At 37.2% G+C, this 17,054-nt stretch overlaps 4 protein-coding genes across 6 annotated transcripts; all 4 read left to right on the top strand.

The window, feature by feature from the left end:
• The first annotated feature begins 134 nt into the window (after positions 1 to 134).
• Positions 135 to 2,373, top strand: LOC140788327 (uncharacterized). Of its 2 annotated transcripts, none has more exons than XM_073137536.1 (6): positions 135 to 275; positions 367 to 453; positions 551 to 613; positions 744 to 845; positions 1,591 to 1,869; positions 1,988 to 2,373. In XM_073137536.1, exons 1-6 carry the CDS (start codon positions 198 to 200, stop codon positions 2,075 to 2,077), a joined length of 699 nt encoding a protein of 232 aa, XP_072993637.1. In that variant the 5' UTR covers positions 135 to 197; the 3' UTR covers positions 2,078 to 2,373. The 2 variants fall into 2 exon arrangements, with proteins under 2 accessions (XP_072993637.1, XP_072993636.1); XM_073137535.1 differs by having other exon boundaries at positions 136 to 275; positions 1,591 to 1,849.
• Positions 2,374 to 3,431: 1,058 nt separating this feature from the next.
• LOC140788328 (peptidyl-prolyl cis-trans isomerase FKBP20-1) lies at positions 3,432 to 8,620 on the top strand. Its single transcript, XM_073137537.1, has 6 exons — positions 3,432 to 3,658; positions 4,528 to 4,670; positions 7,389 to 7,522; positions 7,602 to 7,681; positions 7,782 to 7,874; positions 8,222 to 8,620. Exons 2-6 carry the CDS (start codon positions 4,562 to 4,564, stop codon positions 8,370 to 8,372), a joined length of 567 nt encoding a protein of 188 aa, XP_072993638.1. The 5' UTR covers positions 3,432 to 3,658; positions 4,528 to 4,561; the 3' UTR covers positions 8,373 to 8,620.
• Positions 8,621 to 9,822: 1,202 nt separating this feature from the next.
• On the top strand, positions 9,823 to 10,823 carry LOC140789753 (transcription factor BOA-like). The gene has a single exon (XM_073139570.1). The coding sequence runs from the start codon at positions 9,932 to 9,934 to the stop codon at positions 10,604 to 10,606; it is 675 nt and encodes a 224-aa protein (XP_072995671.1). The 5' UTR covers positions 9,823 to 9,931; the 3' UTR covers positions 10,607 to 10,823.
• A 2,855-nt stretch (positions 10,824 to 13,678) lies between these two features.
• LOC140789752 (uncharacterized) lies at positions 13,679 to 16,974 on the top strand. Of its 2 annotated transcripts, XM_073139567.1 has the most exons (5): positions 13,828 to 14,331; positions 15,488 to 15,644; positions 15,905 to 15,937; positions 16,046 to 16,140; positions 16,529 to 16,974. In XM_073139567.1, exons 1-5 carry the CDS (start codon positions 13,903 to 13,905, stop codon positions 16,763 to 16,765), a joined length of 951 nt encoding a protein of 316 aa, XP_072995668.1. In that variant the 5' UTR covers positions 13,828 to 13,902; the 3' UTR covers positions 16,766 to 16,974. The 2 variants fall into 2 exon arrangements, with proteins under 2 accessions (XP_072995669.1, XP_072995668.1); XM_073139568.1 differs by lacking the exon at positions 15,905 to 15,937 and having other exon boundaries at positions 13,679 to 14,331.
• The last annotated feature ends 80 nt before the right edge of the window (positions 16,975 to 17,054 follow it).

The following is a 17,054-nucleotide window of genomic DNA, read 5'->3' as shown; positions in this document are numbered from 1 at the left end:
AGGACCCGGATGCAGGAATGTTTATTTAATAATAAATGGGCCTGTTTTCTTCTGGTAAGCAGCTCAGATGTATCCAGTTTCCTACAACTAGATCTGCAGGCAATCTACTAAGAAAACTTGACTAGGGTTTTAAGCATCTCCCCTCCCATGGCCGAGTTACCCCCCAGTGCAGCTTCTGAGCTCTCGTGGAAGAGGAGATGAGCGGCGTCGGATCGCCGGATTTCTTCTACCGCGAGGCCCAGCGCCTCGGTTACGTTGCCCGTTCTGCCTTCAAGGTCAATAGCTGTTTCAGTATCAAAGTTGGTTTCTTTTTTTTTTTCCTTCTTTTTCCGGCTTATCCATGCATAGGTCTATCTTATTCTGCAGCTAATCGAGATACAGAAGCAGTTCAAGTTGATAGCTCCTGGGTCCTCTGTCCTCGACCTTGGCTGTGCTCCTGGTGCTTGGCTTCAAGTACCCATCTGTTAAAAACTCCATTTTTTCTAGGAGTTGAGTTCCCTTTGTTTAAAAGAAAAAAAAAGGTGATTTTTTTACTGTCATTTGCATATAGGTGGCTTGCCAAAACTTGGGTCCTCTGGAGAAGGGTGGTGCAGTTGTGGGTATTGATCTTAAGGTAAATCTGAGTAGAAACTAAATGTGAAAAGATGGCGAAATGCTTCGTGAAGTTTGTTAGTAATTGGTGGATGATGATATCATTTGTTTTATGGTTTAATTGGTCGGTTTTGATGCTGGTTGCAGAGCAGAAGGTGAAGGTTCCTTCTTCTCATTGCGACTCCAGAGTGAGAACTCTCTGTGCTGATGTGATGTCTCTACTGAAGAAGCAAGCTAAGACGCTATCTCCTCAGGTTTCACCTTGTAGTATATGATGAAACTGATATAAAGAGTTTAGTTTGTTAATATCACTTGCTAAGTGCATAACTAAGACAGAGAATTCTTTACATTAATCAGCTGGATTTGCAATGCTATTATCCATTAGCACTAGAAAAAAAGGAAATGTTCAAATCAAATTAATCTAAATTCGCTCCATTCATTATGGCTTGGGGCATCTAAAGAGCCTAAGCACCAGATTTGGAGTTGGTTGTGGAGGAACATCTTACACTGATCATTGGATCACTAAATGAGTGACAATAAATACTGGAAGACACAAAAGCTATATCACCATATTGCAGAGCTTTACTATGACGTATCAATTAATTTTACATAGGTACAACTAAGATATACCAGATAAAGACATTAACCTCACTCATGTATACATCTATTTTTGTTTATTTTTAATCATTCTAGCCACATTTTTTTGTTGTATGGTACTCTATGATTCTATTCTACATTGCCCTTAATCTTTATTACATACATTAGGGAAAAACTCTCAGCCTCTGAGCTCTTCTAAAGAAGAAAAAGGTTACCTCCTCTGCCAGTTTGTTGCTTTGCTTGCTTGATGTACAAATCCTAGTGGTGTTATGTGGAAGATTAATGCTATATTCTATTTTAATCCTGGATATCTGTACATACTGGTAGTAATCAGCTCTTCCTTGTCAGTTTTAAGTATTGAGACTGTTGGTGCTTACAACTTGGTAATCTATTGTGTTCCAGGAAAGGGGTTTTTCTGTTGTATTATCAGATATGTGTCCAGTGGTTTCAGGGATAACGACAAGAGATGCGGCTTTATCCTGTGAACTGGGTATGCGAGCACTCTCGTTGGCTGTTGGCAGGGTTCATTTACCTGGTTCAGCGGATGATACCAATATAGAGAAGTTTCTGAGCAGTTCAGAGCCTGATGCTGATGATGACGGTATTCTAAGACCGGGGGGCAACATTGTGATTAAGTTTCTTGAAAGTGAAGATACACCAGGTCCTTTTCCATTCTCAAAAGTATAAAAGTGGTCGTCTTCTTTTTCCATTAGTTTCTTTATTATACATTCTCAAAATATGAAAGTGATATTAAACTATACATAATTTATTTGGCATTCAATTGGTTGATTTGCTGCAGGTTTTGGTAAATTTTGCAAACCCCGATTTAAGAAAGTATCGTGGTTGCGGCCTAAGGCAACAAGATCTTGCTCAAGAGAGATTTATTTGATATGCCAAGGTTTAAGGTAGAGCGGGCTACTGATTCCTAAGAAAATTGGCTGTGTGAGAAGATTGAAGACTAGGTTGCTAATGCATAATGCTAGCTCTGAATGACTGAATGTCCTTTTTTGACATCAAAGGTGATAGCAAGGTGCTCAAATTAATATCTGAATCTGTAAGTCAGTGAAAGGATGAACATCCAATTCAACCATGACTGTCCTGTTTCAAAATGTATCACAATCTCAATCAGGGCAGAACTACTAATTTTTTTTATCAATGATATAAAGATATGTGATATTTTATACATTATGTTATGACAATTTAGATGAGCTGATGGTATCCTAATTTTTTTTACACCTATGATCGAAGTTTGACTTCATATATGAAAACTGATCGATTTGTGTACCTTTTGACTTCCCCCCCCCCATCAAGTTCTATCTAAGGGAAAGCAAAAGAATATGATCAGATAATTAATGGAAATTTGGTTATTTGAAAGATAATGAAATTGAAATGAAATCAATCTAATGTTTGGAAGGAATTAAGAAAAGTGCAAATAAATTCCATCTAGATTTAATGGTGCAAATCTGAAAGTATGAAAAAAGTAAAATTTTAAATCAATTGAATTCCATAGACTTTGGGTTTTCAAAAGGGTAAAAGCTTTTTTTTTTGTTTTTTTTTGCATATGTGTACCAAAATCATGAAATAGGATTTTATACTCCTTTAGGGACTTTCATACTAACTAAATCAACGACTTATAAAAAAAAATTTAGTTCTCTACAAATTTATTAAGTTTTAAGAAAACTTTATTTTATATAATTCATTTTTAATTTCACGATTTATAAAGAAATCTTTTCCTTGCTCTTAGACAATTTTGTTTAGAGAATTTAAATTTTTTATATAAGATATTTAAAAGTTGCTGATTAGTTCAGCGAGTTTTTAAAAATATATAATCTCGTATTCAGAATTTAAAATATACTAGACTTATAAAATAAATATTTAGCAGGACTAGTTTGATCAAAAACTGATGACTACTCATGCAACAATTGGACTCGACAAACATATTATCTACTACTACTCCTGTGGTTGCCTTCTATCGAGCTGCCGGACTGACTACAAAGACAGTTGATAGAATGAAAGAACTAGACTTCTTGCTAGGGTCTTATTAGAGTTCAATTGTGGAATAAGTTTTATATTTATATTTATTTATTATATTTGTATAAAAAAATTATATCAGTATAAAAAATATTTTTGGAAAGAGAAGAGGAGGAAAAGAAAATTAGCAAATTATTATTTTACTTCATAATAATATTAATTTATAAAATTATTTATATCTATAGTGCAGCTTTTGCTCTCCGACACTAGTTGAGTTCTTTCTTTGTTAAACCGTGATAGTTAATCTATTTAAAAAAGTGCTGTTTTTTTTAATAGAGCTAAAAGACCAAAGACCTGCAATTAACCCTAAGAAGAATATAGAGGGTCTGGGTCCAAAAAAAGTTTTATCTTTTTGTACCTCTGCGTCGCCTCCTCCATTGCCCTCATCTCAGCGGAAATTCGTAGTCGATCGTCTTGGAATGTGTACTTCGAGCTTGAGGTGATTAGTCTTTGTCCTTCTCTCCGTCCTTTCTCTTTTGCTTCTCTGGAATTAGTGCTTTATTCTGCATTTTCGTAGATATGCCGTAGATTGTGATTTTTTTTATTTGGAAGCAAATATTAATGGAGTGGGGTTGATTCCTTCTGCATAGAAGTCAAATTTAGTTGGAGTTTGGAATTGGCTTCGTTTGTTTACAATTGGATAGAATTCAACTGGATTGTTGATTTAGTTAAGACCTAGTCAAGATGAGAGTATGAAACTAGTGTCTTGAACAGAAATTGACACAGAAATCAAATTGTCCAGTTGATAGCATTGATCCGGTGGACAATTGGACGTGAATAGGTAGAGAAACTGGAAGTTGAGTTCTCACTTTTTTTTTTTATTGGGAACTCTATAGAATTTCTCACCTGAAAGCTTGTATAGCCTATACAATCGAGAAGTCATGTGGTAGCATAACGTATTTCTTCCGTTTTTTTCTTTTTCTTTTTCTTTTTACCATTTTAGATCCTTCTTTTTGGTAAGTAATTAATCTTCTCCATCTTCACTTTGTATTAGAGCTATAATGAGAACCAACCAAAATTGTCTATTATGATATCTTGGTTGAGATAATAAGGACTAGCCTGTTGGGAACATCATATCGGTGGATTTTTTTCTACTTGTAAATTCTGATATCTTGTCTGAAACAAATGACAGACAGATGAAAACTATATTCTGCATCCTTGGACTTGAATAGTGCAGTTATTCGCTTCCATCTCAGAATCCTAGAAAATGCTAATTAACTTTCATGCTTTGTATGTCCATTTTAGGCCAGCCCTATGTGAGCTCAATTATGCATGTGGATTTCTTCTTCTTTTACTTTCTCTTTTCAGGTGTCTCTTCGACAGCATATAGAAAGAGGCATCAATGGCTGAGGTCATAGATTTAACTGGGGATGGAGGTGTACTGAAGAGAGTTATCAAGAAAGCAAAAGATGATGCTATTACTCCATCAGAGAACCTTTCCCTTGTTGATGGTATTGAGAACTACCCATTTTTTTTCAAATAAAGCAGAAAATTATGTTAAATTGGTAATATAGATCTGATCTGCATTTTCCAACATTAATCATTGATAACTAACTAATAGTAAAGTTTTGCTCCCCTCTGATAGTAAAGTTTTGTTCCCCTTACTTTCTTGCGAGTAAAAATGTAAAATGGATTTTAGGTTTTTTTTTTTTTTTTCTTTCTGAATTGACCTTAACTTATGTAAACTTGATTAACAAGGAAAAGGAACAGTTATGAGAAGCTTTAATGAGAAACATTGAGTTTTCACAAATAAATATTTGGTAGGATCAATGTGATAGCAAGGGAGCAGCACTTATGTACTTTCACTGAGATCCAAGAAGTGAAGTTGGGGTTATGTCCCCAGGTGGTCCAAGTATATCCCATGCATTCAAATGTAGGGTTTTTCCCTCTCAACTATCGCAAAAAGAGAAACTTTAGCTAGACTGTTGGATGTTATGACCTAAAGATAACCTTTATTATGATATATTCATCAAGCTGTAGGAGGTTATTAGTTTGGTCAACCAAACATTTCCATCTTCCGATTGAAGGTTGCATGTAATAATTACACGAGTTTCCTTAATGTAGTTGTAGGCAGCCTCAGTTGCATATGTGACTTGGAACTTAATAAGTTAATATCATGCATATTATGTATGTTAGGGATCTCAATGTGAAAGAGGAACAACAATCAAACTCCAGCGGCACCATTTAGCATAAGTAAATTTTGATTCAAGACTTCAGAACTGCATATGTGAATATAAAACAGTTTACACTATGTATAGTCAGTATAGATCCATGGATTTCCTTGGGTCCACTATTTCTCTTATTATTGTATAACTGGAGCGAATACATGCGATTACAATATACACTATATAAGACCCAGGTTACACTTATTTTTAAGACTTTGAGCTTATGGTGAACTTGGAAGTAGTTAAATGTTAATTGCAGACTATATTGTCCTATATATTACAAGTTCTTAAAATCAAATCACTAAAGGAACCGGCACTTTATAAGAGGAAATGACAATGTTTGTTGAAACTTGCCAAACATTGTCATGGTCAATTGCCAAATATAGAAGACTTTAAATTTGAATCACTGCCTTCTGAAATTCTCTTGATGTAACTCGTAAATATTATTACTTCCGAGTTCCGATTAGTATGCATGTGGACTTATTTCAGGCTTTTATGATATTCTAGGAGTTCTTTCGAATAAGTTACCACTATAATATTGCATAATTTTTGTCTGTTGATGATGTGATGTTAGTCACCTTTCTCGCCAAAGCCAAGGAACCCAATAGTTTATATTCAAGTCCAAACACTCACATTGTTTTTGTTTTTCTAGGCCCTTAATTCTTTAATAGTTTTTGTACCATAATTGTCTTAATTTTGGGAGCCTAGTATGTGGAGACAACGAATACCAATGGAGCTAGGATTTCATTTTCATGAGAATTTTTAATATTTATCTACACCAAGGTTCCGTAACAGATATGGGATCGATCAGCATATCGGCGGTATCAACAAAATAATAAAATAATAATTACTTACATATGAAACTTAAAAATAAAAAAAATGTATTAACTTACTAAAAAAAATTCTGATTTTTTCCTTTCTTATCTCTCCCTTTTCTTTCCTTTTTCTTTCTCTCTCTCTTCCTCTCTCTCTTACTGCCAAAAGGAATTTTTTTTCTAATTTTTTTCCTTTCTTCTCTCTCTCCTTTCTCTTTCTCTCTCTCCCTTCCTTTCTCTCTTACTGCCAAAAGGAATTTTTTTCCTAATTTTTTCTCCTTTCTTCTCTCTCTTTTCTCTTTCCCTCTCTCTCTCTCTTCCTCTCTCTTACTGTCGATCGACAAGTTCTTGTTTTTTGATTTATTTTCTTCACACTCCACTCTCTCGTCTCTCTATCTCACTTTTTGTTAATAGAGATAGAGAGAAAAATAAGAAGAGAAAGAGAGGGAGGAGGAGAGTGGAGGAAAGAAAGAGAGGAAGAGAGAGAGAGAGAGAGAGAGAGAGAGAGAGAGAGAGAGAGAGAGAGAGAGAGAGAGTAGGGAGGGTTTGTCGGAATCGGAGAGAGAAAGAGAGATGGGTGTTGGAGAGAAAGAGAGATGGGTGTTGGAGAGAGAACAAAGAGAAAATATATTAACCTGAGGACACCGAAGATCGAGCTTGCGGATCTTCGTTGGAGGATGTTGCCGAGATCTGCTCGTGTGCCACCGGTCTGGGGGGAGAGAGAGAGATTGGAATAGGCCCGAGTTGGATACGTCGGATCTGACACGTATACAATAGATCCCATCCATATCAGGTGGGATCCAATCAATATGGCCGATCCTGACCCAATATGGATCGGGTATCGATCTGGCTGGCCATGATATGGTTGATTTCGATCCATTTTGGCCGATCTGACTTGGGATCGATTGAAACTAGCATGATCTATGCAATGCTGATAAAATGAGCATGCTTAAGACTTGGATGAGCTCCTTTAATCTACGAGCTTTATAAGCACATTTGTTTCTCTTTCAGTTAGTGCAAGATTTGTGCACATCATTATAAATTGATCTGCTAATGATAAATGTTAGCTGATAGCCCCGAGGATATTGCAATAAAGATCTAGTTACATGTCATGATATTCTTTCCTCCTGCTTTATACTGTTGTTTCTCTACTCATTGTTGCAATTTGCCTTGACCATCTTCTTGGCAGTTCATTATGAAGGTACTCTTGCTGAAACTGGTGAAGTTTTTGATACCACTCATGAAGACAACACTATTTTCTCATTCGAGCTAGGGAAGGGTACTGTTATCAAGGCCTGGGATATTGCATTAAAAACAATGAAGGTAGAAAATACAGTGCGGACTAATTAGTTTATGCTGATTGTGTTCACAAGTATGCTATAGCTAATTTGGACCCTTGAAGGTTGGGGAGATTGCCAAAATTACTTGCAAGCCAGAGTATGCTTATGGAAGTGCAGGTTCACCTCCAGATATACCACCAAAGTGATGATCTGTTCTTTTAATTGTATTCCTTCATTCCTTGATACTTCTTCAATTTTATTATTCTTTTTAAAGGCTAATACCAGCAGGTTTTGGGTTTCAGTTCAACACTTATCTTTGAGGTGGAGATGGTGGCTTGCAGGCCTAGGAAAGGTGCAACTGTTGGTAGTGTTTCAGATGAAAAGGCCAGATTAGAGTAAGACTATTGACTTTCTGTTGATTTTGTCTTTGATATCAGCTTTTTAGCTCCTTCTCTTGATGTCTTTCTGCTTTGACTAGGTTATAAAGGAATTCATTGACAAGCAATAAAATTTATAGGTGCATGCCTTTATATAACCCCCAATAATATATAGCCTGTAGTTGTATAAAGGATGGGTACACAGATCTCAGAGAAAAGGTCGTTGTCAACTATTTAGTTCCCAACCAGATTAGGATTGTTGCTTGATTTCATGTGTCAGACTCACCTGCATGAAAGTGGCTTATCGTATTCTTTTTAATGTACATGGCCTTTAGCTTCTATATGACAATGCTATATTGAATTAGGGAGCTGAAGAAACAGAGAGAGATTACTGCAGCAAATAAAGAGGAAGAGAAGAGGAAGAGAGAGGAAGCAAAGGCTGCTGCTGCTGCTCGTATTCAAGCCAAATTAGAAGCAAAAAAGCAACAGGGAAAAGGGAAAGGGAAAGGAAAATAGTTTTCTGCTCCTTTCTAGTAAAACCTTAGAAATGATTCCTGCTCAAAGGCCTCAGGAAGCTAAATAGTTATTCTGGTCACAAATCCAGTTAAATTGCTTCCGAAACTTTGTGATGAATTCTGTTGTTCTCTTGGAAGACATTATCTCCATTCAAAATAGTACTTTGATTGATATGAGCAATAGGCAAACTGCATGTTTGTCCTTTAGGAGTCATATATATATATTTACTTTTGTGTGTTCTTAGATAATTGCTAGTGTTGCACATTTGTTCATTATCTAATATCCAGCAATATTGCTTTGTTAATTTTGATTTCTGCTTACGATATAGGCCAGCTTACACTAACTAAGGTTTGATCCTAGCGAGAAAAATTTAAGCCTGAATCTGTTGTACTTGACTGGCATGTCTGATATCATGCCTCTACATCTGATTCTTTTGAACTCCTGATTCCATTCTTAATGATGTTTCTGTGTAATTGCTCAAGTGAACAGCTTATTACTGCATGGAATGAATTACAAATGTGCCCAATTCTGGACCTCTGGATTTGTCCAGGCCCTGGTGCCTCTATGTGATCCTTTTCTTAGGTCATAGATGGATATTATTCTCTGGGGATCTCCATTCTAATATTTTTAAGAGAACTTTACAAATATTTTATGATTCACATCGGTCTTTAAAATTTTTATAATCTGATTTTTTTTTCTTATAATTCTTATTAAATACTCTTTATTAATTTAAATAATACTAGTAAAAAAATATTTTATTATAATATATAAAATAATTTATAATTACTTAAATTACTCATGTTTTCTTCGGAGGAAGAAAAATAATAGTGAGGATATTTTAGTAATTTGATCGATATTATTTGGTTAAAATAACGCTAGAGTGTTAAATAAAAATTATAATAAAAAAATAAAGGATTAAATTACAAAATTGTTAAATACAAAATATAAATCATAAATTAGATAAAATATAAGATGTGATTTATAAAATACCTAATTTTAAATGTGATCCACTTGCCCACTTGCTCACAATCCACTTTCATAAATCCAGTGTGCTAGCAACCGGATTTATACCAAAATCAGCAGGAAAGAAGCATGGAAATCTAGAAACTCCTGCAAACACTTCACCAATCTGTCTGAATATGGAATTATTTAGATAACCAAGCAAATACTCTCCTTATTACGACCATTGCAAAACTAACAACCAAAATAAAAGGATAAATAGAAGGAGGAGAAGAAGAGAGTTAAAGTAAGAATGGTTTCTATGAAAAAAAAAAGGAGAAGAAGAAAAAAAAAAAAAATCAAAATGAAATCTAATTTCGGATATTACCGACGACTCTTATTATCCTACAAGGATGGATAAATATAAAATATCTGAAAAAGGCCCTCGGCCTCTCTTTTTGCGGGACCCACTTTGTCCTCCACAAAATATCCAAAACTCCAGGCACACTAACCACCACCGATCGACCACCGCCTCATCTCTCTCCTACCTTCTCCATCGCAAGTTCCGAACAGTAATCCCCCCCTCCTCCCTCATCCAGGAACCCTGACCCTAATTCCTAATGGGCGAAGAATCCTACACCAGAGACTACTCCACGGAGGAAACGGCCTCCGCCTTCGCCGGCGACTGCGACGACGGCCACGTCCTCGAGTGGGAGATCGGCCTGCCGAGCTCCGACGACCTCACCCCTCTCTCCCAGTCCCTCATCCCTCCCGATCTCGCCTCCGCCTTCCGCATCCCGCCGGAGCCCCCACGGACGAACCTCGAGGTCCACCGGGCGTCCAGCGCCACCGTATCCACCCTCTTCTCCCCCTCCTCTGGCGACCCCTCCGAAGACTCCCCTGCGGAGACCTCCGTCGATGATGACCACCACCCCGATCGAGCCCCTTCGAAGCGGCCTCGCCTCGTCTGGACCCCGCAGCTCCACAAACGGTTCGTGGAGGTGGTGGCCCATCTGGGGATCAAGAACGCCATGCCCAAGGCGATCATGGAGATGATGAATGTGGAGGGGCTCACGAGGGAGAACGTGGCGAGCCACCTCCAAAAGTACCGTCTGTATCGGAAGCGGATGCAGGGGACGGTGGCCGACGTGTCGCCGTCGTCAGCGCCGCCGCCGCCGCCGCCGCCGATGCGTTATGGATCAGCTCCGCAGACGATGATGATACCGATGCCGTTCTATGCCATTAATGGTGGTTTTGGTATGCCGCAGCAGCAGTACGGAGTGCTTGGAGGATGACATCAAAGAGAGTAGTCTGCTATACTGGGTTTGAATTGCTTTAGCTACTTTAATTTTTCATGTCGCAGCTGATGTGGAATAATTGTTAATTTTGCTACATTGTCCTGCTTCATTTATTGATGTGAATTCCTTACTTGTATTACTTTGGTGAAGAGCAGTTCTGAGTACATCTCGATTCTAGATTTCTTTGGAATATAAGTTGTGATAGCTTATAGTCTTTTTGATGCGTAATTTATTTACCACTTCCATATTCCTGTGCAACATCCTGTGAATTTACCTTACAGCAGTTTGCACATTAAAAAGATTAATTTGTAATTTTGCTAGCTCCAAGTATCTATATTATTGAGGTAAGCCAAGATCCTGCAAAAATAATAGCTATCACAAGGCACTGTTGTTGTATGTACCATTTAGATATCCTAAGCAGCTACATGATGGGGCATTTGTACAGAAAAAAAAATCTTTTAATTTTCAAAATAGTAAAAATAGGCCCTTGTGTATACTTGTACACATTTCTTATTTAAATTGTGCGTATTTTATAAAAATGTATGCATTTAGTGCATTCACTTTCAAGAGCCCAATCTTCCTTTTTCTCCAAATAATATGGAGCTATAATTCTCAAATCATACTGTCTCCTTTGCTGACAAAGCGGCAGAAGGCAGGTACGTTACTGCTTATATTCTGTAATATTCTCTTTTCAGCTGACATCAAGGGCTTATGCAGATAATTTACTTAGCACTTTTCTTGCATTCTGAAAGTACAATATTGATGCAACAACATAAGATAGGACATATAAGGCATGAACACTTTCATTAGATCACTTGGAACTTCACATTTCTTCTGCTTTCGTTTTATTTGTTTCTAATGTGCAATAAGTTTGAGCACATCAGAATATAGTCTTTATAGTTTATAGTACCATGAGAGCTCCCGGTCCCTGATTCATGTATATAAGGATATAACACCAGCACTGCCTTTTGTGACCAGATAACCTGCAGAATTACTTTCACCCAACCTCTCATAAAGTTGATGGTATTCCTGATATAAGAGAGTTGGCTGGGTAAGAAATTATGTTGGCTTCTGACTTTTGTTCTCACTTGTCGAGCTTCAAAGGTATGATGCTCTCTGTATCTATTTGGTCCCTTTTCTAGACACTATGCTTTCAACAAAATAAGCCCAAATATTATCAAGTTTACTCAAGCTTATCTGCAGACCTAATTTTATTGCAAGTGCAAAAACCAAAAGCCATGACCACATTGCAATCCGAAAATTATCTTGTCTTGCCACTTACCTGTTATGCTATATTTTTTTCTCCCTATTCGGAATTCTGGTTTGCAATGTGGTCCTGATGTTTTTTGGTCTTTGCACCTGCAAGAAAACTTGGTTTGCAGAAGAGTTCTGATAATTTTGATAATGTTTGGATTATTTTATTGAAAAAATAATGAAGATAGTTTGTTGTGCAAGCTGAACTCATTGAGGACCTTGTTTGCTCCATAGATGGCTGGATGATTAGATTGATTTGTAGAAGGAAGTTGTTAAAGTAGATATGTGTCATCAAAGTGTAATTATTAGGAGATTACATCATGAATCACTAAATTGGCAAGAACGATATTCATGTTGAATGAGCTACTAATGCACACAGCCTAAAAGCTACTGCTCATGTTAATTTCATTTCCCACAATGCTGGTTTTTACTTTTAGCCGAGTGAAGCATAAGGTTTCTTACATTAAATGGTTTCATTTCTGAGAATGTGTCATACCTAATCTAAAATTACCCCTGAAATCATCTGACCGGAACAGATCTAATAATAATTTTATAAGTACGTTTTAAAGTTGGATTTGTCTCGGGAATTTTGTTTGTTAGTTTTCAACACCTCTTATGGTAGTTAAGTCTTTCTATCTCTAATCTTCTACTATATAGTTTTCAGGAAAATTAAGGTGGAACTCTCATTAGGCTGGCTGAATGTACAAAAATTGAACATCCTGTTTTTTTGTGTGCTTTCAATAGCAACTCTACTTGTTGAATTATGGTAGCTATGCTGATTTGCTGAATATTAGGGATGGTATGCAGGAAAATGCTATCTCATGGTTTGTTTCTGTGTGACAAACTTTTCTGCAATAAAGAACTAAGAACTAAGAGAGTTTCAATATGCTCAATATTCATTCTCTTTTACAATAATTCAGTTTCTTGAACCTGGCAATATTTGTCAGTTTTATCACTCGCAGAATCCAACTGTATCTTTTGTAGATCTCAGATTTCATGTTGCCTACAAGGCAATCGCCAAAATCCTGGTGGGCAAGCTGAAGCTGCTGCTTCCTAAGCTTGCAGGGCGGGGTTGGTGGTGTTTGTGGCTGGTAAGAGTATCCAAGGTAATATTCTTGCCCCTTTTGCGTGAATTACTCCCCACCGTGGGCTCGAATAAGGTGCGGCTATTTCCCTACGTGTTCATTTTGCGTTCTCAAGCCCTCGCAGATATTACTTTCTGCAGTGCTTCATTTGTAATTTGGATTACTCTCTTAACCAGAACTACAATAAAGAACTGTATACTTCTGTTTAGTGTTGACATAGAAATTATTTGCACATGGAATTCTCAAGATGTTTGCAGAAGCTTGTCCAGCAGTAGTCAGACTGCACCTTGCCCCTATTACGAGTAATGAAGTTCCAGGATCTGGTTAGAGATGTCAGATTGATGTATGCTGAGTAAACTGGGTGTTACGAAAGTGCAGTTGATGTTGCATGAGTGATTATCAGATTTGTTTCTTTTGGAGTATCTCTGCTCCATCGATTAACTTTAATTATTTTCTGAGTACTATCCAGATGATTACAATTCTTTCAGTCTTAGATATCTATTCAAGTCTTCAACGAGAAAAGTGAGGGAGGACTAAAAGGGCAGGATAAGTAGTTGGCCCTCTTAAATACTATCCTTATTTTGTCGCAAAGATGTAGGGCTGCGAATGTGGCATATGATCGATCCCTTTCTACTTTCTAGTACATGAGACTCCTGCTATGCTAACGGTCCAACGGAGAAACTCAGGAGAATGAGATCTATAAATATAGACTTGCCTTGGCTACAAGAGTGTGTTTTTTATTGTTAGAAGAACAAGGCGCAAAGTATAAGTTTGATCTCCAAATAGATTAAGAAATCTTCTAAAGTTGTTGTCAAGATTTTTCTCCTTTTAAATTGACATATTGATTAAAAGAATTGTCCTCTTTCATCTTCCTTCAAGCAATGGGTTTATTCTCCAAAAAGTTATCCATCATTAATGTCATTCTTATTCACCACTGGATCTCTCCAGTGACCTATGACATGTCATCTTCTCAAGACATGCGGTTGGAATGGAATCCAAGCATCCAAGATAGCCATTTTTCACATCACATATCTTATCGCATGGCTCATCCATTGCTATGAGCCTATGACCCTCTTCCTCCTCCGTCTCCTCCATGCCTCGTCGTCCCAGACAACTCGACTCTACCGCCCACCCCTCTCCCCGCCTCCCCCAGCTCCCTCCCTCCATCCCCACGTGTCCTTCTTCAACCCCCCGGCGAAGAGCCCGGTGCGATGGGGGCCCAAGAAGCGGTGGGGCCGCGCCGCCACCCACCTGAGGCCGAGGGCGAGCAGAAGAGAGTCTCCCTACGAGGCCTTGGGCGTCTCCCCCTCCGCGACGCCCGAGGAGATCAAGAAGGCTTACAGGAAGCTCGCACTCAGATACCACCCAGATGTCAACAAGGAGGTTGGCATTCTTTCTTGCATCTCTAATGTTTGTCGAATTGCTTGAGCGAAATACTCTCCTGGGAGATAATTATACTTTAATATCATGTTAGTTTGCATATATACTAAAGACTGAATTTTTCTGTGATGCTTGTGTTGGACATCTTATTACATCTATCTAGCGAGGATCTCCTATGTACAAACAGAACATTCAATGACAGCTAGATACTACATAATCGAGTTGAGAGTCCTGATACGAATCTTAATAAATGAGTAGGAAACATAATTTTGTAATACTTTTCACAGATGAAGGATAAGGGTGAAATAACAGAAAATGCTATACAAACTTACGGAAGAAACAATTTTACTTCTCTGATTGTGTCATGTAAAAATAAAGCTGAATCTAGGATCTATAATTATTACAGTGCCAAAGTGCATATTCAAGATTCATTTGTGGCTGTAGTCTTTAAAAGTATGGTTGAAGATAGCACAGGAAAACTATTACAGCTCTAAAGTAAATCTGCCCTGTGCATACTTAATTTACTGAACAATTAAGGTCAGAAAAGGGTTAGCAAGGTAGTATGTTTTGTTGCTCTATGGGAGGTTAGATGTGCAGCTTGAGGGCAAAACTTAACAGATAACAAACAGATCATATAGTTCCACAGTCCAACTTCAACATATTGATATTCGTTTAGTAACAGTATCAAGAGAAAGCAAGGAGACATTTAATTATATGACTGCTCCTTGAAAAATTAACCCTAGTAATCTTGATCTCTAGGATAGTGAGCAGCTTTTATCTCCCCGGCTTAGGAGTTATCATTTGTTATGTTATACGATGTTTTCAAGTACTTCACTGAATAAGACTTAATTAGAGTGCAATGTTTCACAGTTATGTTTATAGCTTGGCAAATGTCATCGAGAAATTTGTATGACCAGCAGAACTTTGTGTTCTGTCCTGTTGTAGTAGATCTTCATCTTTGTGAAGTTGTAAAACTGCAAGCTTCCACTCATTACTGTTTTTCTTATGCTTGATTTTTCTAATTCTAATTCTGGCTTATCTTCTTACTTCATGATAAGTTTCTGACTGGCTGGAAAGCCCTATAAAGTATATTTCTAAAGGGTGTCTAAATATTATGGCGGTGATGCTTTGTTCACTAATTTTGCTTAATATCTGACAGGTGAATGCTCAAGAGAAATTCATGCGGATCAAGCATGCATATAATACCTTAATGAATTCAGAATCACAATTCAAATATGCAAAGAATAATTCAGATTTTTCAGGAGCTTCCAATAAGAAGACATCAAGGGCGCCAGAAGAGGAATTCTATGGATTTGGTATGGATCTTATATTTCCGAAGTATTCTCTGCTATTAATAGAGTACATGGTAGTTGTCACATTCAAAGATAAATTGATGGTTTTAGAAAATGAGTTATTCATGGATTTTGAGTCTTTTAAAATCCTGTGCCTACACAATATCATAAACTGCGTCTCTGTTTTTGTCATTCAACTATACAAAGTGTGATCATTAGTTAACCCAATACTATGGATAGACCATTCCTATTGAAGACCTTATATAACCCCATTTATTCTGCAGGTAACTTTATCAGAGATATTCAGATATCAATAGGTAGCTTTGCTCTTCTGGGTCACAATATCACCAACAAATTTGTCTCTGTAGTTCAAGTAAACCATGCTTTCTACCTATAATGAAGCTACTAAAATGTTGATTTTGCAGCGGACTTGTTTCGAGATCTCCAAGCAGAATATCAGAACTGGGAGGGAGGTGTAAATTCACAAGAGAAACCTAAAAGCCTGTGGGAAGAGTTGGCTGTAAGCTTTTTTACTTTCTAATTTCTTTGTTAGAAGAGAGTTATATTTTTATCAAACCTCGGTATTCTACCTAATACAGTGGCACTTAGTATGACAGTTATGATTTTCCCTATGCACTGGCATAGATTGCTTCGAGCTTCGAGTCACAAAAATAATAGTTTTCCTTGTTGAGGACAAAAGTTTGTAAAAATCCCCTCATCTCTAGACCTCTGCTTGGGGTTGTTTTTATGGCTAATTGGAATCTGACCAAATGCACTAGAGGGTGACTTGATACGTTGACTTTAAAATTTTGGATTTTTATCTAATACCGTATACGGACTATGGTGAGCTGTACATATCTATGGGAAAACATACTAATTTAGAATTATCATTTGCTTTCGCATGTAAGGATATTGGTGAGGAGTTTGTTGAGTTTCTAGAGAAGGAGCTGAATATCAATGATTTGAATTTTGAACAAGAGAGAGCTACCGATGAGTCTTCAAAGGAAAAGCCGTACACAAAGTCTGAGGAGAAGCAGAAAAGAGATAACCTTAGAGACAAAGGGAACAAAGGGAGCAGCATTGAGGATAGCATTGACGAAATTGAAGCTGCTCTTGCTAAACTGAAGAAGGAATTGGGACTCTAGGGTGCATGATATTAAGAGAATATTTCTTGCCTCAAGTGGATGTACAGTAATTCACCATTGAAGTCCTTCCATTTTTTTTTACCGAAGCTACATCTGAGTACATATTCATGTACCTATATTACCTTTTTTTTTCTAACAATTGGGATAGTGATCTTGTAAAAGTTCCTTTTAAAGTATGATGAGATGTACATGCATTGCAAGTTCTATGATGCCCTCGGCTTCACATTTGCTTAATATTTTTCTTGAAAGGTTAATAACCCCGTCGAGCATGTGATTTTACTCTAATTAA

The sequence above is a fragment of the Typha latifolia genome, chromosome 5 (genome assembly GCF_019914945.1).
Source record: "Typha latifolia isolate L0001 chromosome 5, TyphaL0001v2, whole genome shotgun sequence".
Lineage (NCBI taxonomy): Eukaryota > Viridiplantae > Streptophyta > Magnoliopsida > Poales > Typhaceae > Typha > Typha latifolia.
The sequence above is the reverse complement of the archived record's forward strand: the minus strand, read 5'-3'. Positions and strand labels throughout refer to the sequence as shown.

Coding starts and splice junctions, on each gene's coding strand:
- LOC140788327 (XM_073137536.1), top strand. CDS start 198: ATGAGCGGCGTCGGATCGCCGGATTTCTTCTACCGCGAGGCCCAGCGC. Junction 454..550: donor CTCCTGGTGCTTGGCTTCAA/GTACCCATCTGT, acceptor ATTTGCATATAG/GTGGCTTGCCAAAACTTGGG. Junction 1,870..1,987: donor GTCCTTTTCCATTCTCAAAA/GTATAAAAGTGG, acceptor GATTTGCTGCAG/GTTTTGGTAAATTTTGCAAA.
- LOC140788328 (XM_073137537.1), top strand. CDS start 4,562: ATGGCTGAGGTCATAGATTTAACTGGGGATGGAGGTGTACTGAAGAGA. Junction 4,671..7,388: donor GAACCTTTCCCTTGTTGATG/GTATTGAGAACT, acceptor TCTTCTTGGCAG/TTCATTATGAAGGTACTCTT. Junction 7,875..8,221: donor GATGAAAAGGCCAGATTAGA/GTAAGACTATTG, acceptor ATATTGAATTAG/GGAGCTGAAGAAACAGAGAG.
- LOC140789753 (XM_073139570.1), top strand. CDS start 9,932: ATGGGCGAAGAATCCTACACCAGAGACTACTCCACGGAGGAAACGGCC.
- LOC140789752 (XM_073139567.1), top strand. CDS start 13,903: ATGACATGTCATCTTCTCAAGACATGCGGTTGGAATGGAATCCAAGCA. Junction 14,332..15,487: donor ACCCAGATGTCAACAAGGAG/GTTGGCATTCTT, acceptor AATATCTGACAG/GTGAATGCTCAAGAGAAATT. Junction 16,141..16,528: donor GCCTGTGGGAAGAGTTGGCT/GTAAGCTTTTTT, acceptor TTCGCATGTAAG/GATATTGGTGAGGAGTTTGT.